The sequence below is a fragment of the Podarcis filfolensis genome, assembly GCF_964270895.1.
Source record: "Podarcis filfolensis genome assembly, chromosome: 14".
In the NCBI taxonomy this organism is placed as follows: domain Eukaryota; kingdom Metazoa; phylum Chordata; class Lepidosauria; order Squamata; family Lacertidae; genus Podarcis; species Podarcis filfolensis.
The window spans coordinates 14,032,479-14,058,169 of record NC_139616.1 but is presented as its reverse complement, the minus strand read 5'-3'; the positions used below and the strand labels follow the sequence as shown (position 1 = coordinate 14,058,169).

General features: G+C 38.2%; 1 protein-coding gene across 3 annotated transcripts in view; it reads right to left on the bottom strand.

The window, feature by feature from the left end:
* TRPM7 (transient receptor potential cation channel subfamily M member 7) overlaps positions 1-25,691 on the bottom strand; it is an 82,742-nt gene that overhangs the window by 39,791 nt on the left and 17,260 nt on the right. For all 3 annotated transcript variants that reach the window (XR_014541586.1, XM_083586100.1, XM_083586101.1), the window contains exons 2-7: positions 6,539-6,618; positions 4,925-4,963; positions 3,797-3,995; positions 2,784-2,997; positions 1,961-2,085; positions 243-414 (exon numbers count right to left, since the gene is read on the bottom strand). Coding sequence is in view for 2 of the 3 variants with exons in the window: in XM_083586100.1 (XP_083442226.1) it covers positions 243-414; positions 1,961-2,085; positions 2,784-2,997; positions 3,797-3,995; positions 4,925-4,963; positions 6,539-6,618 (829 nt within the window). In the remaining variant the exon portion in view is untranslated. The remainder of the gene's footprint in view (positions 1-242; positions 415-1,960; positions 2,086-2,783; positions 2,998-3,796; positions 3,996-4,924; positions 4,964-6,538; positions 6,619-25,691) is intronic.

The window sequence follows — 25,691 nt, the reverse complement described above, 5'->3', positions numbered from 1 at the left end:
TTTCAATTATCCTTAATAATCCAAGCCCCGGTAACGAGAAAATCAGCACTCCCTGGCTTGCTCTTTTTCTAGCGGCAGTTATTTTTCTATATGGGGAAGCAGTGAAACCTGCAATCCCAGCTCCCTTCCGAAATAACGCAAGTCAAGACAACTTTTTACCAGCTTAAGATCCAACCCCCACACTGCATATAGAACAAAAAGGGCCAACACCCCATAATTAGTTAATCATGGTCCACACATACGTGCATGGATCCTTTGCAGGTTAATTGTTTTTTCCAGTTCTCTTCGTAGTTTCACTTCTGCTCCATATTTTCCAACTGTCCCATCATCCACCAGTATGAAATGGGAATGAAGATTATTCAAGACGTTAAGTTTGCTCAAAGGATTCAGCAGGGTTTGATATGGAGCAACAACCTAAACATAAAACAAAACAAAAAGACCTTCGCATGAATATAAACCTGATTCCCTCCCCACCAAAATGTGGCAGGCTTCAAAATTCCTTTTTCATTTGCCAATTGCCAACAATCTGTTTATCCATCAGCTGCAGATTTCTGCTTCATTCCCATATGAAAGAAGTTGTAATACCAGGAAGTATCAACACATTAATCTTTATTCTTTATTCTTTAAATTCACAATGAGGTAAGCGCACGGCAAGGAAAAAGCAACCAAAGATCATTGCTAAGATGGTTTTTACTCTAAAATATCTCATTGGAAGACTGAGGTTTCCAAAGTTTCCAGACAGGGTTGTTTTTAAGTAGACTGGATTGATTCTGGCATATCTTTGTACGCAGGTCCCATTTTGCGAACACAATCTGCTCTCCGGGGTTGGTTCATTAGGTGAGCATTCACATAGCAAACCACTGGTTTCAATTGTTCCTAAAAGGAAAACCCCAGTGTTTTCCTGACCAAGAAGAAATGACAAAAAAAAATCCATGGCTCATAACCGCCCCCTCACCTCTGAGAGAATTACTTTCCTTAATGATCTCAGCAAAAATAAAATACAGTAACAGCTTTAAAGAAAGTCATTTAGTCATCTTTTTACTTGTTTTTTGCTGGTGGTGTACAGTCATTCTGGCTCCTTCCCTCAGCCCAGCAGCTTCCCCACCCCGCCCCCCAGCCCTCCCCTTCTCCTTCCTTCCTTCCTTCCTTCCTTCCTTCCTTCCTTTTTCTTTCTTTTTGCCTCACAGTGTGTAGGACCAGATCCTCCCCTTAACTTGTGTGCATATAAGCTGCTCATGAAGCAGCAGCACAGTAAGAACTACACTAGGATAGGAAGGCAGAGGCAGAAAAACTTAAGAGGCGAGGCAGAGAGTTGGTGTGGCTGGCGGGGAGATCACAGTTCTCTGCACACAAGGGAAGCTGCTCGTGAAGAAGCACCATGAGGATCCGATCCTTCCACTTAACAGCTGTTAAGCATTGAGATCTGATGCTGCATGGCGCTGCTCCCTCACAAGAAGCTTCTCTGCAGACAAATTTAAGGGGAGGCTCTGAGAAGGGAAGGGAAGAGATGGTGCCGCTGGCAGGGAGATGTAGCTGGAACTGAAATGAGGAAAAGAGACAGGGAACATGGCACACTAAATGGCTGTCCTCAACCAGCAAAAAACAAACAAGAGGACTAAATGAGTTTCTTTAAAGCTGTTATTTTAATTTCACTGAGATTCTTTCAGAACACACCCAACTGTTTGTATAAGTTTGTACAGTTGTATAGCTAGGTTTGGGCACAATTTCCTCAGGTTTAGGTAGTTGAGTTTTCACATAACATGTGTTCACAAAGCGGGACCTGTGTGTACATGGTTCTGGGATGGCGAAGTGACATCCATTTCACAAAAAGAGTTTCCTATTCGCATCACAACCTTACTTCATGAATTGAATAATTCTGATCAAAGCCTTAATGTACTTACGAATTTTCTTCTTTTCATAAACAGTTGAGAGCACAACAATAATAAATGGGCAAACTTACATCTCTCCCAACGAGGTCATTTCTGTTTTCAATTACTCCCCAAGGAGCTATTCCAATAGTGCAAATCTTTCGAGATGATCGAGAGGCATGTTCCTTGAGAGCATCACCAACATGCTTTGCAACTCCTGTTCAGGATCAAAGAATATTGTAGTGTTACTAAATGTATGTTCTACTGGTGGCAAATATCTACAGAACCCAATGGCTCAGTTCACATCATGCTTTAGCAAAAAAACAAAAACCACTGCTCAACTTAGAAGGCAACTAGCACTGAAATACATTTAAGACCGATGTTTACTGTATTATAGAAATACTTGTAAAAATGTGTAAACATTAAGTGTGCAACCCACACTCTTAAAGTAAGCATTTTACACCCTCAACAATGCCTGTGTTCAAAAGCTTGCAGGATTGAAACAAGACATTTTTTATGAAACAGTTCCAATATGTCACATCATAGCTTGCTTATCCAAAATTCTATTATCAATCAGATCGTCATGAAGGGCACCTTTTCAACTCCTACATTTTTGAGCTGGAGCACAAGTTTCCAAGCCAATTATGGGTACCACCTTCAGTAGTTTCATTCTGTGTGAATCTGTAGCATAAGCAGCTCCACTTTAGTTGGTAGAAAATATGGGGTAGTTTCTGGCAATGTGGATGTATGTCATTTCCACGTGACACCTGATGATTCCAAGCCTGCTGTCCCCATGGCCATGCAGACTGCAATCATATTGATGCCAATTTGACATCAAAATAGTCATACGGAGATGATATCCAGGTGTCTCAAGTGCATGTGAAGTGGAAAGTATATTTAGAGTCAAGACTTCACCTGTATTCACTCCTCCAGTTATAATCCAGGCTCCTGTTGTCACTGCAGCTTTAATAAGGCCTTTTCCAAGCAATTGTTTGATGCGTGGATGAAGCTCAAATTTTTGCATCCCTCCATGAACAGAAACAACAAGCTTGGGCAGTTCCATCTGCCATTCTTTAAGCATAAGCTGTAGGATGGCTTCAGGTCTGGTGTCATATGACAGCCGCACATACTAACAAAAAAGAGTTGGGAAGGGTTAACCTTTTTTTAATAATGCAATCAGGAAATTATAGCCATACTTATGCAAGGGTAAATAGGCATTTCACAGGTCATTCCAAATGCATGAAAATTTCTAATGGGAATTAGAGAACTGCCAGAGGATTCTGAATATGCCACAATAATGATATTTAAAAACCTAATCACAACACGATTTATTTTATTTGTAAACACTGCAAAAGCATTGAACATTTTGTCAAAAGGGTGATTCCATAGTGAACAGTGTAACATAGCCTCTTTGTTAATATTTTGTGTCTTAGTCAATATTATTTAACTCCAATTAACATTAAGCTATTTGTGTGTTAATTGGTTTGATCTTCCCATAAAAAATAATCAAGCAGTATAGCACAGGTAGCTCAAATGTTCTCTTTTTATTGTGTTTTAAAAGATGTGACCAATATAACAATTTTGCAACCTCAATCTATCTGTAACTTGTTTTCTGTAATTTATTAATTTAAAAATTATGTTGTGTATTTTTGTGTTTGGATGAAAGGCGGTGTGAAAATTGTAATAATAATATTAATAATAACAATAACAATAATAGAATGTAGTAATTACTTCAATTTGGGGTGGGGGACACAAACATAAATTTAAAATGTAAAGTGCAAATAAGTCATATGGAACCTTGACTTCACTCATCTCTTTACATGCTACTACCTTCATGTTTAGATATATGTTTTCATATTCACTTGTAAATTCATTTCAATATTATTCCACTCTACCATTAAGCAATATATGGAATGTTTGATACTGACCTTAGCTCGATACGAATGAGAGCCTCCTTGAAAGTTTATGATACCATAAGCATCTGTGGAACTCTGCTCAGTATGTTTTTCTACAGACCACTCTTCTACCTCCTGATTAAAATTTTCACCCAGTTTCACATCTGAATATTTCATGGCAAGGCTGGCAGTAAAGCAAGCATGTTGGCGGACCAAGCGACCACAACAGCACCTGCAGATAATCATCGCAATTTGCGGAATTGGGGAAACACACAAGAGGTAATTGCATAAGCTGTTGTCCATTCTCACAGTACTGGAAATGAATCAATTTAGGATGAAAATACCTATTAATAGTTTTGTGCACTTTGTGTTTTTTTTAAAAGTAATTATCCAGGCTGATTTGCACGATTCTGGCAAAATTTCTGAACCAGTTGTCTTTAAATCCTTTAAATACTGCCAGAGCATAGAAAAATAGAAGATCAACTCAATTTACTTTACAAGGAACTCATCACTTTTTGCACATTTTCACACAATGAAACAGCAACAGAACGTATGGACAAATGTCTTATCTGAAAAACTGACAAAAAGTGTGCATGCCTTGAACAGCACATTTGATGTGGACAATTTTATCAAAATATGGTATTCAAAAGAAGACTCTGATTACTGGCACCCACTGACTTTGCACATAGGCTTGTGGCAAATCTTATACATTAATCTTCTGTTTCAGGGGGAGAGGGGCAGAACGGGGGAAACTTAATGTTTGGTCATATGTTTGTGTGTGTTTCTTAGTTGCTGGAAGGCTTTGACATTATCTGATAAGCAGTTCGCATAAGAAAAGTCAGAGCAAAGGTATATAGGATGACTTATAATAGTAATGTAGAAAATATAAAACACCCAAGAACTAGAAAGCCATGGCTAAGGGTCAACATACCTTTCACTACCAGCACTGGTGAAAGGTCTACCTATATCCAGTTTCCCTTGTCTACCCACATCCTTCCATGTTTTAATTAAATCTTCTTTACATTTTTACTTGTCTTTTGCTTCCAGTCATTTCTAAACAAATTACAGAACCATCAGCTTTCTGATGTTTTACTTATGTCAAATAATTAAAACAGTATTTTCAAAAGAGATATGTAATTGCTTCATCTTACATAATCATACCTGACAAGTTGCTGACAAATCTGACATCCTGGAAGGCATCTATGATTAAGAATACAATAAAGTAAGTTAGAATTTTTCCTGTATTTTTTATTAAATCCAATTTATGACTAAATATGACCGAGATTATTCTTAATATATTTGTCGTTACTTTCTGTAATTCACACCACAAATTATTTACTGTCCTGTCATGTGTTCTGGGATATGCCTCTTAAGAAGAAAGCACTGTAACTGTTTATGAGGGCAATTTTGTTTGCATGAAGGTGGTCTAGAGAATAATAGAAAAATGACTGCTCATAGTTGTACGCAAGATATATCATTGTAATGTTACACAGAACGGAATACAGATATGATGCACATATGATAAAAGTGCAAGATTTTACTGTCTACAGAAATTCACTGTTGGGACAAATCCCTCAATACTTGGAAATCTTTTGACAGCTATGAAAAAATTAAAAATAATTTCTAAAATATGTTTAATACCTTTTTCAGTTATAATTATTCATTATTTTTAATTTATAACCTGCCCTTCTTCCCCAAAGGGAGCTCAGGGCAGCTCACAATAATGTAAGTGAATAAACCACAATTTAAAGCAGCACAATAACTTATTGCAGAAAAGTTACAAACAGCAGCATAAAATCTTCATAAAACTATTACCAAAAGCCTGTTTTGTTTTGTTTTTTTAAAAAGTATTTATGCATTTCCAAAATGCAGGTAAAGAGAGGGACAGCCTGATTTCCCTTGGAAGGGACTGCTGCCACTAAGAATGCCCAGAGATAATTATAAACCCTGGGAAAAGAATAACTAGATTCCAGTTGTCTGAAGCTGCAATCCAGCGCTCAGTGTTAAAAATATCAATGGAACTTTCAGAAGATACATCAAATTGCACTGTGTTGAAATGCATTTTTTTAAAAATTTATGTTTAACCCCAGGTCTGCTTAGCACAGAGATCAGCTGCAGCAATAAAATATATGTAAGGCAGCAGACAACTGAGTATAATCATGCCAGATGGGATATGTGCTACAAATGAACAAAACAAAATGGTTTGTTATTTGGGAAATGTCCCAAATTAACAAGGGTGGGTGGGAAGTATTGTTATTTTCTTAGTTTTGTTATATTTGTAAATCAATTAAAAAACAAAAACAGAACAAAACGGATTCCCGGTTTATGTTCTTGATATCAACAAATTTTTCATGTGTTTCAGTTTGATCAAAGCAAAACTTGTGCAGGGTCCTTTGGCTTCAAAGAATGCAAAATATATATTTCAACATGTTTCACAAACAAAAACAAATGTTAGCTATCTCCTGTTCAATTATAACAAAACATTTAAAGCTAAATTTTACTTTTACTCAGAATTTGTACTGAATTCAGAACAAACTGAAGGTCAACTCCTCCAGTCCTCTTTCCACTGCAGTCCCTTGCACCTCCCAAAAATCATCTGCAGATTCCTCTGCTCAAGTTATCACCAATTCCTCAGGAGAAGCTTGAGGCAGGTGCAGGGGGCTGCACTGGAGAGAAGAGAGCAGAACATTCATTTTCTGAGCACGATCCTTATGGTCACAGCACATAAATTATACTTGAAAGTTAAACCTTCCGCTTCCATCGTTTTTAGCTTACCTGTGAGGATCCTTTGAACTTGGTATAATGTAGACACATTCCCGTTTGTTGAAAGTATTTTCTATCCAAGATTTCTGGGACTGTAAAACAAGGAATTTTCAGGATCATGCAAAAAACAATGTCAGATATTATACAGTCTGCAGAGAGCTATTTCTCATGGGATCTACCACCCATGTTTAACAGTAAACAATGCCTCCCTGACTCCCTTTCCCCCCTCCAATATATTTTCAAACATACATAGATTCTATCCATTATGCAGGTCTGTCTTTGGGATAACAGAAATCAAGCCCCATCAAACCACCTTTTCATGTTTGTTATGGCAATACCTGTACAGTCAAAATGTTAATTAACTCATTGCTCTCTTATAGAGTTATATTGCTATAAGGTTTTGAAGCCGGGTTTATTCATAAGAAGTGTGAGAGGAGAGCTCTGCTTGCTTTGATTACAGAACTCGCCAACTTTACAACTACAGCTGTGAGATATAAAGGACTCCTCCGTGAAAAATACGATAAAATGACAATCTCATTGTAGAGGAGAGGCAAAGAACTGAGATATGAGTTTATCAAAGATTCTCCTAGCCTAGTGATAAAGTAATTGAACCTCCAGGTGTGAGTGCTTTCATGAGGAAGCTGGAGTGATTTCTTTATTTTGGAAGAAGTCTACTGAATTGTTTGGGACACTGCCTGCAAGCAAAGGATTTATAATATACATAAATGGCTAAGCTTTACTTCAGAAAGAAAAAGTGCAATTGCACAGCTTTCCAATAAATATTTAGTAAGTATTATTGAAAATATTATTCATTTTGAATTTTCAGACAAAATCTTTTCAGTGATAATACACAATATGAATATTAGGACAACAAACATAAAAGGGCAGTACACATCCCACTGGTATACTGTGAAGTGCTAAAGTTGCTAAGGACAACACTTCAAAATTATTCCACATTTATACATTTGTCTAAAGAAAGAAAGAACTTATTTGCTTTCAAATCCTCTATGAAATGCATGTTCCATTAATCTCTTTCAATATCCTATGTGAGTGAGTACAGGATTACAGCATTAACTCTAGACAACACCCCCATAAAATGTATAAACAAATAGTTTTGATTAAGCTGTTTATGAGTTGGAATAAACAAAAGGACAACAAACACACACTATTTAGCTGCTATGACCGTGCGAAAAAATAGTTTTGGGAATATCTGTCAAAGAATAAGGTCCATAAATATCTATTTTAGAGTTGCCACCAATCCTTGAACAGAGAAACATGTGGATGCCAACCACATATAAAATCTCCTGAGCTTACTCTAAGTTTAGAACTGCAATTTAAAATAAATAATAATAATAATCTGCATCACTGAATTTATCAACTTTACATCAGGGTAGATAAAAGCTGCCCTGAAAGTCTTGTGCTGAGGAGTGTATAATGAACAGCTGTACAACCAAATCAATTCTAAGAGTTTGTCCAATATTATAATAAGCAAGCTCTAGAACAGTTCTCATTCTTTTGCTTCTATAAATTCTTGCACATGCAAAAAAAAAAATCTGTGGATTTAGTTTCATGCCCCTCCATACTCCCAACACAAGATGTAAAACAAGTCTTCCATGAGATGTTTTTGGACCCAAGTAATGCTACAACTGGTTTCAAGCCAGTAACACTGCAGTTTTATTCAAGAACCTTATTCTTCATATTTATGCTTTTCTTTTTGATCTATGCTTTGGACAGGTCCCTTTCTCTTCTGCCAAACTTTCAAAGCAAGATATTGTTAATTAGGTAATACAAGACAAGTAACAAGTATATACCATAGTGTTAATGGTAAGAAAGACTTTTCAAACTATCTTTATAGATACATGCCTGCTGACTTCAAGCATTTGAAGGCGGCAAACAAAAGTATAAGCATTAAATGGACTTCAGTGCCTTCAATTCATTTAAAGTAAGAGGTAATGTAATACAATAGTAGAGAACATCTGGTAGATCAGCAATTGAAGATTAGTCCTTAAAACAATTACAGTAGTTAATTTTCCTCAAGAATATTATTTAGAATAGTAGATTTAAATACTGAGCATAATTTCTGATATTTCAAACTAAGCTAACAAAGATCTATAAAACTGTAAAACTGCATCCCTTATTATTATTATTTTGTTCTATGTAAAGGCACCTTATTTGTTTAAACTGTATTAAGCTTAAATGTTAAAATTTTAAAAACCAGTTAGCGATTTTTTTAAAAAGTACCTGCTCAAGATACAAGGTCCATCGTATTTTTTCTTTGCAGAAATTCATGGTGAACAACTACTAGCAGTCTCCTTTGAGAAGCAATCTTATACCGCTCAGTTCACTTTAATTTAAGGTTTTGCAGATGACAGGTTATATGCTGCTAAAGTGCCGGATGAGATCAGCCCTTAAAATAATTCAACATAGCATTACAGGTACCATCCTATTATCACATTTGAATAAAGTGAATGTTTTCAGGTGTTTTCCCTCTAAGCAAGTATTCTATTCTCCTCCAAAACTTTTAGAAATTTAAAAGCCTTCTGTAAGTGAAAATGGGATTCTTCAGAATCAATCAAAATTAATATGCACATTCTGCCATATTTAACCAAAGTACTATGTTCTGGTGATCCGTGTTTGAATATTTAATATACAGTGGTACCTCGGGTTACATACACTTCAGGTTACAGACTCTGTTAACCCAGAAATAGTGCTTCAGGTTAAGAACTTTGCTTCAGGATGAGAACAGAAATCGTGCTCCGGCGGCGCGGCGGCGGCAGGAGGCCCCATTAGCTAAAATTGGTGCTTCAGGTTAAGAACAGTTTCAGGTTAAGTACGGACCTCCGGAACGAATTAAGTACTTAACCTGAGGTACAACTGTACAACCATTCCAAAATATTCACTATTCATGAATCATGGTAGACACTTAATGAGTCTGTAAAGTGGCTGCCAAGAACAGCAACTGAAGATTTGTCATGGCTGGCTAGCCAGCTAGAGCCCACCCATGCTGTAGGACAATAATTGAACTGTGCAATCTGAGTAGATGTTTGATCCAAAAACATTTAGGTGAAGCTATTCTCATAAATCTATTGCCCTTTCCACTTTCTGTAACAAAGTCCACCTAATTTGAGTGGCACATATTAAGCACTGTTGTGTGATGGCACACTGCTTTTGTGTGTTAGAAGAGCAGCAATGACTACAGTGGTACCTTGGGTTAAGTACTTAATTCGTTCCAGAGGTCTGTTCTTAACCTGAAACTGTTCTTAACCTGAAGCACCACTTTAGCTAATGGGGCCTCCTGCTGCTGTCGTGCCGCCAGAGCACGATTTCTGTTCTCATCCTGAAGCAAAGTTCTTAACCCGAGGCACTATTTCTGGGCTAGCGGAGTATGAAACCTGAAGCGTATGTAACCTGAAGCGTATGTAACCCGAGGTACCACATGTAGTGAAACAGTGGGCAATTCAGTAACAGAAGCAGAAGTAACTGCAAGAGGTTTCCAGTAGCCAGATTATGCTTAAGAGAAAGAACCAAAAGGGCATCACTGGGCAAAGTAGTTTCTCTCTCCTCCTGGAGTCAGTGAAATCCTATTATGTTTATGCAGAAATAAATCCCACTGAGTAAGTAAATCTTTGATGTACTTACTTGGTAAGTGCCATTGAAAACTGTGGCCAGCATTACTGATCCCCATACTACCCTTCATCAAGCGCAAAAGAGAATTTATTACTCCCCTGAACCCATGAACAGAAGCTGTGATTGCAGGAAAACAAGGGCCCAAAGTATTGCAAAAGAAACAAAACACTATCTGGACTTCCTTTTCTCACCACGGATTCAAAGCAGGGGTGAGGCACTAATTTCCATCCACACAGAGCCCCACCCAAACCTTTACACATGACAAGACAGGATCAGGCCTCAAGCTCATACTGCCTTCCCAATTCTTCTCCTCCCAATGGGGAGGAGACTGTGAGTTCACCGAGGGAATATCATGTTTATGTGAATTTAGGTTTCCTTGACCCTACAATCCAGAATCTACAAGGCACTGTAGTACAACATCTGTATTCACCAGTTCCTCTGAATGCAACAGCTCCTTCCAATTTCTCCCCACACACCCCTGGTTTCTGGTGCCAATTAACAGGATTGTGACCTCAGAGGTCGTTGTTCAGAAACCCAGAGGGAAAAGGGTTTAGGGGTGCATTGTGGGATTAAAATTGGGCTTGCATAAAGAGACAGACTGAGCAGACACTTTGCAGCTGAGTCTAAATCATATACTGTATTTCAGACACACAACAGTAAATTACTCCAGTTCCACACCAACTTGTACCTTAAAAAATATGATGTGAATGTACAGATCCCAAACATGCTAGAAAATATTCCCAGTATATTAAAGCTATTTACTCATTTATTGGAGGGAAAGCACACACATAAATATGATATGCACATAAAAATTATGTTTTAACTTTTTTCCTATGTGTAAAGGTAAAGGTAAAGGGACCCCTGACCATTAGGTCCAGTCATGACCGACTCTGGGGTTGCGGTGCTCATCTCGCTTTATTGGCTGAGGGAGCCGGCGTACAGCTTCCGGGTCATGTGGCCAGCATGACTAAGCCACTTCTGGTGAACCAGAGCAGCGCACGGAAACGCTGTTTACCTTCCCACTGGAGCGGTCCCTATTTATCTACTTGCACTTTGACGGTCTTTCGAACTGCTAGGTTGGCAGAAGCAGGGACCGAGCAACGGGAGCTCACCCCGTCATGGGGATTCGAACAGCCGACCTTCTGATCGGCAAGTCCTAGGCTCTGTGGTTTAACTCACAGCACCACCCGCGTCCCGTACTATAGTCAAAAAACATATATTCCCAAACCCAACCAGTAAGTACATCTAAAACAGAAATTTAAAATACAAAGCACTGCAACGCAAGTGTGACACAATCTTTTGTTAATTTTCTTAATTTAAAGCTTACTATGGCATGATAATATGTAACAGCTCTGCCTGCAGTGTTTTAAAACAAACTACAAAAGTTATCGTGATATACAGATCTCTACAACAGACTGTTACTAAGCGTTTACTACAAATCCACAAATTTCCACTATTTATAATAAATTGCTCACTTGAAAGAAACACTTTTATTAACCAAGCACATGGTGATCATGGGACTAAGCTGTGACCCATGCCTAGTTGACTGTAACACCTCACAGTACAAGAGCAATAGCTGGAAGGCCAAAATTCCAAGCATAGCTCTCCTTATCTTCCTATCATCACTTCCAGCCAATGAATCTCATTTTAGAAATTGTGCACCTGGGGTAGACATTATAGCACACCAAGTTCACACATACAAATTAGTCCGCCAGCTGCCTTTCTTTCTTTCTTTCTTTCCTGTCCATACATAAATTTACAACACTGATTGCAAGTTACTTTTGTTCTCAACTAGATCTGAATAATATATAAAAAGGCACACCTAAAACACCTATGAGGATGCCTCAAGAATGCATTATGTTTATCAGGCATATTTCTCCCGGTGTGTTGTGCTCCTGATTCAAAGTGCACCTTTCTCCAGAAAGCTATTCTTCTAAAAATAGAATCTATGTATCATATATCAGTGTAAAAACTACTGTAGCAACTGACTCGGTTATGTCAGGGCACATGAACTGCTTTTAACCAGAGTTCTGGAACAAGCTTTGTGGTTAATAGGGAACTCCAGTCCACATTAAGCCTAGCTAAGGTTTGGCTTAGAATTATATGTGAACTCTTTGCCTCCAGACATAGAGGCGGCCTCCCTAATACAGGCAGGGGAGGGTGAGACAGAGGAGCTGCACCTGGGAGATATGGCTTCAGGGACAAGTAGCTCTGTCTTGGAGAAAATATTGGAGAAACTGGAGGCTCTGGACAAGAAGGCTGATTTGCATACAGCTAAAATTGAACAGAACACAGAAAGCTTGAATAAGCTGACTGGACAAGTTGCACAGAATGCCCAGTCTATTGGAGAATTAAAGGAGGCTGTAGGTGAAAATCGTAAACTGGCTGAAGATACTAGTCAAAGATTGGAAGAACTTGAGAAAGAAGTAAGACCACTCAGCAAACAAGTTGGAGAACATCAGATTTACTTTTTGATGACAGAACTGCGAAACAGGGAGACCAACTTGAGGATACGGTCAATACCAGAGGTGGAAGAAGATAATTTTATTGAATTTCTAACTAAGGAATTTGCCAAGTTTTGGAAGTTAGAGGAAAAAGACTTTAAAATTGTATCTGCTTTCAGGCTTGGCAGAGTCAGAAGGACAGAGAAGCCCAGAGATTGTTTGATAACACTGAGATCAAAGGAGGAAAGGGACAAGATTTTGGGCCTGCACTACGAAAAGTCACTAGACATTTTGGGCAAGAGAATTGAAATCTACAAGGACATTCCTAAGCAGTTGCTGGACCTTAGATCTAACTACACGGAATTGGCAAGACTGTTGAGAAGCAACGCAATTATCTTCAGGTGGGAGTTTCCACAAGGATTATCCTTTACCTACAGAGGGAGAAAGATCAAAATCAAAACAGTGGAAGATAGAGACAAGTTTTTGGGAGCACACGGAGAAGACCTCCACAAAGGACTTGGATTGCCAACGCCAGAACTTCCAGGGGAGCCCGCCCCCTCGGATCCTCAAGGACCGGAGAACAAGGTACCACCCCAGAAAGAATAACCAGATCTATCCAGGATGTCTCTGCAGCTTCTGAGTTGGAACATAAATGGCTGTAACAGTCCCGAAAAAAGGTCTAAAATTTTTCATATTCTAAAAAAGGAACAATTGGACATTATATGCTTACAAGAAACACATGTGATTAGGCTCCATAGAAAGGTGTTAATAAATAAAAGGCTTGGTCAAGAATTTATATCATCGGATACAGTTAAAAAGAGAGGTGTAGTGATCTATGCAAAAGAGAGCCTTTCACCAAAATTTCTCTTTAAAGATGAAAGTGGAAGAATCCTCGCAATAGAAGTACAGTATCAAGGAGAAAAAATTTTGATATTAGGAATTTATGCTCCAAATGAAGGAAAATCGGATTTTTATAAGAAGTTGCACGAGATCATGCTGGATTATCTGGATTACAACAACGTCATCATGATGGGGGACATGAACGGGGTCGTATCAACAAATATGGATAAGTCACAGAACCAGAACATTACTAAAGAGGGAAGACTACCTAAGACCTTTTTTGAAATGACTGACAATATGGACTGGGTTGACATCTGGAGAGTTAGAAACCCCCTGGGAAGAGAAGGAACATTCTTTTCTGAAGCTCAACTGACTTGGACACGAATCGACCAAATATGGATAACTAGAAGTCTGGCACCTAAGGTGAGGAAGGTGGAAATCTGCCCCAAAACATGCTCCGACCATAACGCCTTGAGAATGGATATGACATTGATCCCAATCGGCTCCTTTAGATGGAAGATGAATGATGGCCTGTTTAGAGATCAAAGAATTGTAAAGAAGGCCCAAAAAACCTTAAAGGACTATTTTGAGATTAATTTGAACACTACGGTGGAAAAAAGAACTATCTGGGATGCAAGTAAAGCTGTGATGAGAGGGTTCTTGATTCAACAGAATTCCTTAAAGAAAAGACTGCAAAATGAAAAGAAAGATAAAATTCTGGAAAGTATCAAAGAGTTGGAGAAGAAGTTAAGATCTAACCCGAAGTCCCAACCGATTCTGAGAGAAATTAAACTTTATCAGGCGCAATATTCCAAGCTGATAAATCAGGAAATAGAATGGAAGATTAAAATAATGAAACAAAAAACTTTTGAATCGGCAAATAAATGTGGGAAACTGCTAGCTTGGCAGTTGAAAAGGAGACAAAGATTAAACACAGTAACAAACTTAGAGGTTGAAGGAAGGAACATTCAGAACCCGGGAGAGATTAGAAAGTGCTTCCAGAGGTATTTTAAAAAGTTATATACTCAAGGGCCACAAGATGAAATAGAGATTACACAATTTTTGGAGAGAAATGGATTAGCAAAGCTGTCAGAAGAAAATAGAACAATTTTAAATGGCAAAATAACACGACAAGAGATTGAACAGGCCATCCTGAGTCTGAAACAGGGCAAATCACCAGGGCCAGATGGACTGACCTCTAACTACTACAAGACATTGAAGGATTATTTGATACAACCCTTGTTGGAGGTCAGTAATGAAATAATGGAGGGGAAGAAGGCGCCTGAATCGTGGAAAGAAGCATTTATCACATTGATTCCAAAGTCAGAAACTGAAAAGACACAACTCAAGAATTACCGTCCCATCTCCCTTTTAAATGTGGATTACAAAATATTTGCAGATGTTTTGGCACGAAGATTTAAGAAAGTTTTAAGTGAGATAATCCATAAAGACCAGGCAGGCTTTCTCCCGGGCAGACATATGTTTACTAACACAAGGAACATCATAGACATATTGGAACTTTTACAAACAAACATAAACACTAAAGCAGTTTTAATTTTTATAGACGCGGAGAAAGCCTTTGACAACATTTCTTGGAAATTTATGAAGGGGAATTTAAAAGAAATGGGAGTGGGACGGGGGTTTGAGAACGGGATTGAGGCAATATACTCAGAACAAAAGGCTAAACTGATAGTTAACAATGTGGTTACAGAAGAGTTTAAAATTGAAAAAGGTACACGACAAGGCTGCCCGATTTCCCCATTACTGTTTATTTCGGTTCTGGAAGTGCTCCTGAATATGATTAGGGGGGACCGGTTGGTGGAAGGGATTCAGGTCGGAGCGAAACAATATAAACTTAAAGCTTTTGCAGATGACCTAGTTCTGACATTACAGGAGCCGGAGTCTAGTTTGAAAAGAGTACTACAACTGATTCAAAACTTTGGTCGAGTGGCAGGATTTAAGTTAAATAAGCAAAAAACTAAAGTTTTGGGGAAAAACGTGACAGATATTGAGTTGGAACAGCTTCAGAAAGAGACAGAACTAAATGTGGTTAAAAAAGTTAAATACCTAGGGGTAAATATAACAGCAAAAAATCTGAGTTTATTTAAAGATAATTATGAAAAATGTTGGTCAGAGATTAAGAGAGACTTGGATAGTTGGTCAAGACTAAAACTTTCTTTGTTAGGCCGAATAGCTGCCATCAAGATGAATGTATTGCCAAAAATGTTATTTTTGTTTCAGACACTGCAGATTGTAGACAAGACAGAGTGCTTCCGGAAGTGGCAGAAAGATATTTCTAAATTTGTCTGGCAGGGCAAAAAGCCCAGAATCAAATTTAAAATATTAACAGATGCGAAAGAAAGAGGGGGCTTTGCCCTGCCAGATTTAAAGTTGTATTATGAAGCTGCAGCTTTCTGCTGGTTAAAAGATTGGTTACTTCTTGAAGATACGGATGTTTTGGATTTGGAAGGTTTTAATAATGCGTTTGGATGGCATGCATATTTATGGTATGATAAAGCTAAGATAAATAAGGCCTTCAAGAACCATATTGTCAGAAAATCAGTCTTTAATGTCTGGACAAAATATAAAGACTTACTGGAGAATAAAACTCCGAGGTGGCTGTCACCCCTGGAGGCTAAGGCTCGGAAAAGAGCCAATATGGAGGCCAACTGGCCAAAATATTGGGAGATAATAGAAAAGGATGGTGACAACTGGAAATTGCAGAGTTTAGAAAAGATGAGAGACAAAGTGCGAGACTGGTTACACTATGCTCAGATTAAAGAAGTGTTTAAAAATGACAAAAAGCTAGGATTCCAAGTGGAAAAGTCAAAGTTAGAAACTGAACTGTTAGAACCTAAGACTAAGGTACTTTCAAGAATGTATAACTTGCTGCTGAAATGGAACACACATGACGAAATGGTAAAATCAACAATGATAAAATGGGCGCAGGATATTGGGTATAATATTATGTTTGAAGATTGGGAAAGGTTGTGGACCTCTGGGCTGAACTTCACTGCATGTAATGCGTTGAAGGAAAATGTGATGAAAATGATGTATAGATGGTACATGACCCCTGTTAAACTGGCTAAAATATACCATTCGTCTGATAGCAAATGTTGGAAATGTAAGGAAAATGAAGGAACATTTTTTCACCTCTGGTGGACCTGCCCGAGAGTGAAGGCCTTTTGGGAGAAGATATATAATGAATTAAAAAAGGTGTTTAAATACACCTTCACTAAGAAATCAGAGGCCTTTCTCCTGGGTATTGTCGGCCAGAGTGTGTTAAAAGAGGACAGAACATTCTTTTTGTACGCAACAACAGCAGCAAGAATATTAATTGCCAAGAATTGGAAAACTCAGGAGCTACCCACTGTGGAAGAATGGCAGATGCAACTGATGGACTATATGCAATTAGCCGAGATGACCGGCAGAATTCGAGACCAGGGAGAAGAAAGGATGGAAGAAGACTGGAGGAAATTTAAGATTTATTTACAAAAATATTGTAATTTGGCTGAGTGCTGAATTGGATGCCAGTGCAGACAATTGTCTACCATTAAATTAGATTTAAGGTTGAATTATATGTCAAACCAAATTAAGATTACTAATTAAGATGAATTAAATGATAATTTGTTTGAAACTAATTTAATAATGATGTAAGTGTATGCGGGAGGTGTGGGGGAGTCCCATGTAACAATTGAGAGATGTTAAATGGACAATGATAAGTGCTTATCTAATATATGCTCTATTTGAAAACTTTAATAAATATATTATAAAAAAAAAAAAAAAATAGAATTATATGTGAACTAAGCTTATGCCTTATTGGCTTGGGTCCCAATGGTCATGAGAAGAGTTCTGCTCACAGAATGGAGTTTTTCTACCTCATGTGCATCCTCCCCAAAAAGCATCATAGAAAGGTTTGGGGCTGGGACCACATAGAACAGCATAACATATGGTGGTGGCTGCTACAGCAAGGATTAGGTATTGGCAAACTTTTGAGATACCAGTCTTGGTGCAATTGGATATTTCCTTCATTTATGCACCTCCATTTCTGATTTCAAATCACTGCCTCTAAACTCCTATTCTGCAATGGCAAAAGGAATGAATGAATGAATGCTGCTTCATAATTCAAATTCAGCTGCAAAAGAACTCTCTAATATAAAATCTACTTCACTTTTTGAGATACCCCTTAATCCAGGAGATCTTATCTGAGAGGTTATCTTATGAAAAATTGCATGTACAAGCTTCCCATGAATAACTTATGTTTTTAGAAGTATGTTTCCTAAGAAAATCCCAGTTTTATTTAAAAACGAAAACTAAAATGGACACCTTTAGAAGGAGTATTGAAGATTGGTCCTGTTTTCAAAACAGCTTCATTTTGTAATACAAAAAATGATGGAAGGATAAAGGTACGTTATATTTTTTTCCTAGAATTGTTTAAACATTTAGACTCCAACAAACCCCAACAGACGTCTCACTCCCTTGCTCATTGCAATTTTAAAGTTACCTATTTCTATAATTACTAAGTCTTAAACAGGACAAAGAAGGACTAGCTAGCCAGCTCATGCAGCATGCTATATTTAAAGCTCTTCTCCAAACAGTAAGATCTAAGACGTTCCGAAGCACAATAAGAGGCAGGGGGGGTGTCAGTTAAACTTTTTTCACAAAATTGACAATAATAAGTTTATTTTTATAACTATACCCCCCCTTGAAAATTTTCATTGGCCCGTCCCATTATTTCCTGTGGTTAGCTGAAACAGCAGGTCTGGCAAGTTTACCCCAGAACCATTACCCATAAAGAGCTAGCTAAAAGTAGACAATGAATTAATAATCCAAAACTGATACAGTATCAATTAAGCATTCCATCCTGACAGTAAGCTTTTTATTTACACACAAGGACCTGTTTGGGTGATTCTTCTCACCCCTCACATCTATTTCTGGCCAGATTGGAAATGGGTGTACTTCTCCCTCACTGTTCAAACAAGGGAATTCCTATTTTTATTAGTATGTATGTCAGGCATGGGCAAACTCGGCCCTCCAGATGTTTTGAGACTACAATTCCCATCACCCCTGACCACTGGTCCTGTTAGCTAGGGATGATGGGAGTTGTAGTCCCAAAACATCTGGAGGGCCGAGTTTACCTATGCCTGATGTATGTTCTCCCTCACCCTACCATAAAGAACCAACGATGGGGGCGGAAGGAAAGAATCCTCTTAACCACAACTCCTCTGTGCAGGACTTTATATATTTTTTTTGTTTTATGAATGGAAATTGGATGAGAAAAATATGACACAACATATAAGCAAAACATATTACTATGAGTCCATAACAAAGCTGGACTTTGAGCTTAAATATGTCAGGCTCAAGGACATTCCTAGGGCTACTATACTGTATTTATTTTCACTGAATAAAAATTCAGAGTTAATAACTATGCTTCTTTAGTTACTTGAATTGCTGTCAGACACATGAGAATAAATACTAATTGAATTACTAGACACAATGTCTCCACTGTTAACTTGCGCTTCTTTTTTCTACCAGCTGTACAAAATAATTTATATATTAGGCTTTATAATGCATCCTTTCATTTATAAACAAACTGCTGATTAGCATATAGTATACTATATTAGTATAGTATTCTTAATTCCGAAAGAGGCCCATATCTTTATTAACACTGCTTGCATCTGATGCCTTACCACATTTTTCTGATTTTTAAAATTTTTAATTTTTATTATTTCCATGAAATAAAACATGAACTAGCTCCACACCAAGTACTAACAGAAATGGTGAAAAGTTATCATGGTTTTCTGTGTAGAACTCCTTTTATTTGGCTGTAACATTTGATAGAATAATGATAATTCAACACCGTTTGTTGCATTATTCTGCATTACATTGTCTTTCTAATGATAAGTAATTATATTGTTTTTTATGGTCCTATTCTTAAAAAGGCTGATGTTATGAACCATCAAACCTCAGAAATACAACTATTCCTAAAGATTTCCACAATTTTGGCCACTAGTGAATCAGCACCCCTTCATTCAATCCGTCTGGTAAATAAATTATGTCATGGGTCTTGCTTACTTTCTACCACAGACCTTATGTATTATGAAGAGTAGAGAAGGGCAAAAGAGCATCACCTCCCACACCCTCAATTTGAACCTTTTACATGTTTTTGTGTGCACTGTGGAATTTTATGCATTGTGACCTGATGTTATTTTTATTGATAATAGTTTAGTAATTGTTTGGTTGGTTGTTAAGAATCCAGTTCCATTTAATTATTTTGAGTTATATTTTGGGCTAATTTTATTGTGTACTATCATATTCTAATGGATATATTATATTTTATATAAGTTGTTTATTTTAAAGTTATGTTTTTATTATGACTTTTTTGTATTGGATCCCATGGTTCTAAGTTGTGTGATCTTGGCTATATCTTTTGTTCTTTCTTCAACTTGTAAAGCACCTTGTGTATTGTAATATAGAAAGGCGGCGTACAAATTAAAAATGGGGGGAAAGGAAGCGTCTACACAATTAAACAATAGTATCTGAGATATAGCAATTAAAAACTCTAACTTCCCAAAACTCAAGAGCCAAAAATCAACTTTGCAAACTGCTGGAAACCTGAAAACTCTTACCATTCAAAAACTATTTTGAATAACATTACAACAAAAACTTCTGAGACATTTTGGTTTGCCTAACAAAAGTACTGGGTGCGATCCAATTGTGGCAGACCTCTAGTACAATAGCCATTCTTCTGATGGGAACCACATTTTTAACACAGAGAAGCAGTCAAATCTATTGGGCAGCTTTGGGCCGCTGTTCAGATTGTACTAACTGTCTGTGCAGCAAAAATATCCTGCACAACAATGACAACATTAAACTGAATCTCAACCATTGTCCTACTATGAATTTTGGAACTTTTCTTATGGGCCAGCACGGCTATCTTTACTTCTTTAGCATAAAAAGGTCATTGGCATTAATCCTTCACTGTTTATTTAATTCGAGACTTGACCAGCTGTAATTTACTCTCAAGTAAAATAATCCTCATTAGTGTCAGTTTTAGAAATACTACTACTCCTGCTTACTCTTGCTCACTGCTATGGCAACTGTAAAAATTCCTATGCCAAGTAGTGAATTCCCATCTCAAAGAATACAAATCCTCTTTCAAAGGCCTAAAGGGGTTTTAAAATCTTCCTGATTCACTGAATGAGCCATGACCAGCTTTAAAAGCCTGAGTCATACCTTTGCTTCCTACTCACCTCTGAATCATTTTGTCTGACACAGGAATTAAAATGAATATGCAACCAACAAAAAGCATGCATTTTTAAAGTAGCATATTCATTTTAGTGAACTCTTGTTTACCTGAAACAAATCAGCTTCACACAAAGCTATATGTTCATTTGCTGAAGACACAAGGCAGCAGAAGTAACTCTGTTTGGGCAAATACCTTTTTAACTATCATTCTATATCACCTGTACCAAGACAGACTTATCATCCAGCTAAATGGACAGCAAAAGAAACTTCAAATATTTCTGCACATTTCCCAGATTACCATACCCTACCATACCACACCATATATCTTGGCAGGTGTCAAATTTGAAAGCAAGGGTCACTACATTTCTTTCCCATCTCCAGACAGCTTCAACTGTTGTCTGCTAAGCTCTTACATACAACAAACAGGAGAGTGGCTAGACACATATAAAAAAAGTTGTGAAAATGCTTTTTTAAAAAACATTTTGGAATATATATTGAATTTGCCATAGTTCACCATCACCATCTAGTATCACATTTGTAAAATGCACTTTTCAACACAACATTAGTCCTACTCAGAGAAGATCCACTGAAATTGATGAACATGACTAACTTCGGTTTATTCCAATAAGCTTACTCTCTATAGTACTTAGCTGGATGCAACCCATTGCTAGTGGGGAGCCCAAAAGGCTTGAGCCCCAAGAGCCTGGATCTCCTGCCCTTTATTAAGAAACATCTTAATTTTCCCAGCAGTGCCATCTGCTCTGAAAGTGAAGTGGGGGGGGGGCCTCTCAGCCCATACTTGTTAAGCCATGGGGGGGTGAGGAAGTTGAGTGACTGTAGAGATGGGGAGGGCAGCACAGTGATGATGGTGAAGCTTACTGTGGGGCCATGAAACTTAGTGAGCGATCATGGGTCAGGTAGTTTCACCCCTTGGGTTTTAACAAAGTTGAGAAAATGAGCACAGGGGTGGAGGGGGGGACATGAACACTACCCTGAACTCATTTGAGAAATGGGCCAGATAAAAGAGCATCCAGCTGCCCTATATGGGAAATTTACATGTGTGATACAAAGATAATAGCATTACCCTGGTGTTTGTCACCACCATATGGAATTCAAAAAGTGAGGCGTGGATTTTTTTAATTTTTACATTACTCATCTCTCAGGCTTAAGTGTTATGTTCCCATCTCCGAAATGGTAGGATTTTTCTGGGAAGCTTTTTGCATGCTTGATTGCTCAGTTATATAATATGCATGTGTAACTTGTCTAACTTGCTTGAATTATCAACTCTGAACATAGGGCATTTTCCTGCTTTCCAGTTCTGTTGATCTGTAGTTGCTGCGTATCAAGTGTGGATAACAGAGGACTTTAAGTACACACAACAGACAGCTTGGGCGAGAAAGGACTGTGTCAGAAAGAGTTAAGAGTTACTTTTAATATGTACTTAAGCATCAGTTCTTGCAAACAGATTGGGGGGCTACAATCCACATACAGCACACCGGGTCCAGAAAATCCTGCTAGTACCATACCTCAAAACTCTCAGAAAAACTGTTTTCTCCCCCTGAAAGTTTGCCTAAATTTGAATCCACGCCCACAAATTAGCATATTCAAATAGACGCAAATTTGGGTGATGGGCCTGTGCCCTGAGGTTTTTTATTCCTGGCAATGCCTCGTTTAGAAAATATCATGGATAGGGAACTGACAGCCTGATATGGCCCATGGGGGTCTCCCATTCAAGCCTAAAGTCTCTCCTCCTTGTCCCGTGCCCCTGAGCTGTAATTAGCTCTGGAAAAGCTTCATATGGGCTTTTCCAAGCCTGATTGCAATGAGTGAGTGGTTACAGTGAGAGAATATGTGTCTACATTAGAGACAGAATGAAACAGTTGGTGCAAATGAATGAATATGTATGTATAGATATATGCATATGTATGTTTTTAAGTTCAGTTTTTGTGGGACATGCCTAGGAAGAGGAGAAATGGGGAGAGCAGTTGGCGGGGGCAAACACAGTGGTTCAGAGTAGGGGGAGGTGTGAGGTGGGGCAGGCCAAGTAAGGGGCACATGGCACAAGCAGTTGGTGACTGTGCTGTGTGCCAACCCCTCCTCCAACCTGGGGAATTGAGGTTGGCCTATCAGCCAGCTCTCCTGTCTGTGGATGTTGCTGCTGAATACCCAGCTGGCTTGGAGTAAGACCTCGCTCAACCATGACTTGATTGTGGATGAGGAGGCAGATCTGACCTGTATTACTAAGACCTGACAATGACTTTCTCAAATTGAGTGTAATTCACGTATATATTCATAGATAGATAGATGGATAGATAGATAGATATCCTGTTCTGCTGCCACAACCAATACAAAATGTATATGATATTTTTATTCTGGCTTTGTTTTTATTGTTAGCTTCACAGTGCCAGAATAAAAACAGGCAATGAGGATGATAAAATACCATGAAATTCTACCCTTAAGCTACAAGGTAGGTGAAAAGGATGTGATATTTTTCCTAGTAAATTACCAGCCAGACTAAAATAGCTTGACTAACTGCATTGGCTCTTTTGAAAGTCCTCCAAAGTGTTTTTAAAAGTTGTTTTCACATTAGCACACATTTGTAATTATAGTCTCTCTGTGGTCACACCCACCCACCCACATATATATCATGTTATATAGTATTGTATGATATACAGTGTGCATATTATACAATTTTCAGCCTTATTCTTTGCGTATTTACTCAGAAGAAAACTGCATACAATTCAACAGGACTTACTCCCAGATAAACATGCTTAAGATTACAGTCTAGTAGTACAACATGAAGCATGTTTACTTTGAAGTCAATTACTACAAAACTGCACATTTCCCAATATAAACATGTTAGATAAGAAAAGTACTTTCTTGGTTGGAATAGTACAAAATGTGAACTAAACATGAATTCAGCCACCTATTGGACAATCATCATGTGTCAGTTTCTTGAAGTAGAAAAGCACAGCTGACTTTCCAAGAGCATACGTGAAGACTTTATGGACTGCTATTTAAATTCCACACACACACCCCAAACTTTGGAAGATGTCATTACAAAAAAAGTGGGGTAAACACAGGTGATGAAAGCTAAAAGGGGTGAATTTACTAGGCAAGAATAAACTTTTGAGCAGCCATATGATGAGATTAGCATAGGACAATAGAGACAACAGACCTTTAACTTTAGGCGCTGGTGGGAATATTTGGAATGTTGAGGGTCTGTCATGGGTGCCACCCAGGCTTCCCACACCACTGTGTAAACCAGGATAGTGGACTGTCAGCCTGATCTAGCAGGGCTCTTCAAAAATCCCAATGATTTCAACTGAGATGTCATTAGTTTGCACTTGAGGAAATGCCAATTGTGAGCTCACTAGAAAGATTCACTAGGAAAAGAAAATTGGGAAATTCCAGAACTGATGTGAAATGAAAAAAATCAATCCTAGCAGATGCTTTTTAGAAATGAGAGGGAAGAGTGCTGCATACAATGAAGCAACAGCAAAGGCTACAATACTCAAATATGAAATTTTCCATGTTAGGACAGGAGTTTAGTAATACAGTGGTACCTCGGGTTACATACGCTTCAGGTTACAGACTCCGCTAACCTAGAAATAGTGCTTCAGGTTAAGAACTTTGCTTCAGGATAAGAACAGAACTGTGCGGCAGCAGCAGGAGGCCCCATTAGCTAAAGTGGTGCTTCAGGTTAAGAACAGTTTCAGGTTAAGTACGGACCTCCGGAACGAATTAAGTACTTAACCTGAGGTACCACTGTAGTCACTTTAAGGAAATACATGAGATTACACCAAAGACTGGTTTCACAAGGCAACCAGTGAACACAAAGTCATGACCAATTTAAAGGGACCATATAATATTAATGTTTGCTTGGGGGTGGAGTGGGCAGGAGCATTCAATTGTGAATTGGGAGGACATACAGAATAATTAAATGCAGAAGAACATGACCTATTCAATATAGGCCTAAGTAGAGATACTAAAGTTGTGACAGAAACAGAGGCATCCACACTCAAACTCTGGGCTATAGGTTACTTGCAAAGTGTAGGATTAGATAAACCAAGTATAAGCCAAACTCTATTCTGTAGTATTTCACAACTACTACCCCAAATGTTAAAGCCAGGAAGGGATGCACAAACCTTCCTGACACATTATAGCACCATGTACCTCAGGTTACATATGCTTCAGGTTACAGACTCCGCTAACCCAGAAATAGTACCTCGGGTCAAGAACTTTACTTCAGGATGAGAAGAGATATCGTGCTCCGGTGGCGCGGCAGCAGTAGGAGGCCCCATTAGCTAAAGTGGTGCTTCAGGTTAAGAACAGTTTCAGGCTATGAATGGACCTCCGGAACGAATTAAGTACTTAACCCGAGGTACCACTTTAAGACTTAGAAGGGCTTTGTTCCAGGCTAAAATCAGATTATTAACTAAATTATTTTATTAACAACAGAAATATAGCACAGGATTAGATGCCAAAGGCAAACACCAAAAACAAATGCAAAGTAAACTAAATAGTTCACAAAAGCACTTTTTAAAGCCAAAGTACAAAGCTTGAATAAAGGAGTATGCATGATCACTTCAAATAGGACTCCTCAGCAAAAGTCAACTGGCTTGCAAAACTGCTATCAGGCACTTGGCCTGTTGGCAGACTAACTTTGTCTTACAAAGATGTCTGCAAATGTAGCAGTAAAACCAGACACCTTCATCTGACCCACCTGCAATTAAATATCTCTCCCATATCAGTCTCTACAGCCACGGCAGGTGCTGTAACTGTCCAACAGTTTGCCTTTACCCCCAAAGGTGAACTCTTCCATTGTCTCCTGCGGCAGACAGATGCCAGCATCAACAATTACCGTATTTTTCCGTGCACAAGACGCCCCTTATTTTTTTTAACCCAAAATTAAGAAATTAAGTTGTTTAGCTTGGGGGACGGAGGTCACTTCTGCCAATCACTCACCTGCCTGCTTGCTACTGCCAATCACATGCCACAGCCAC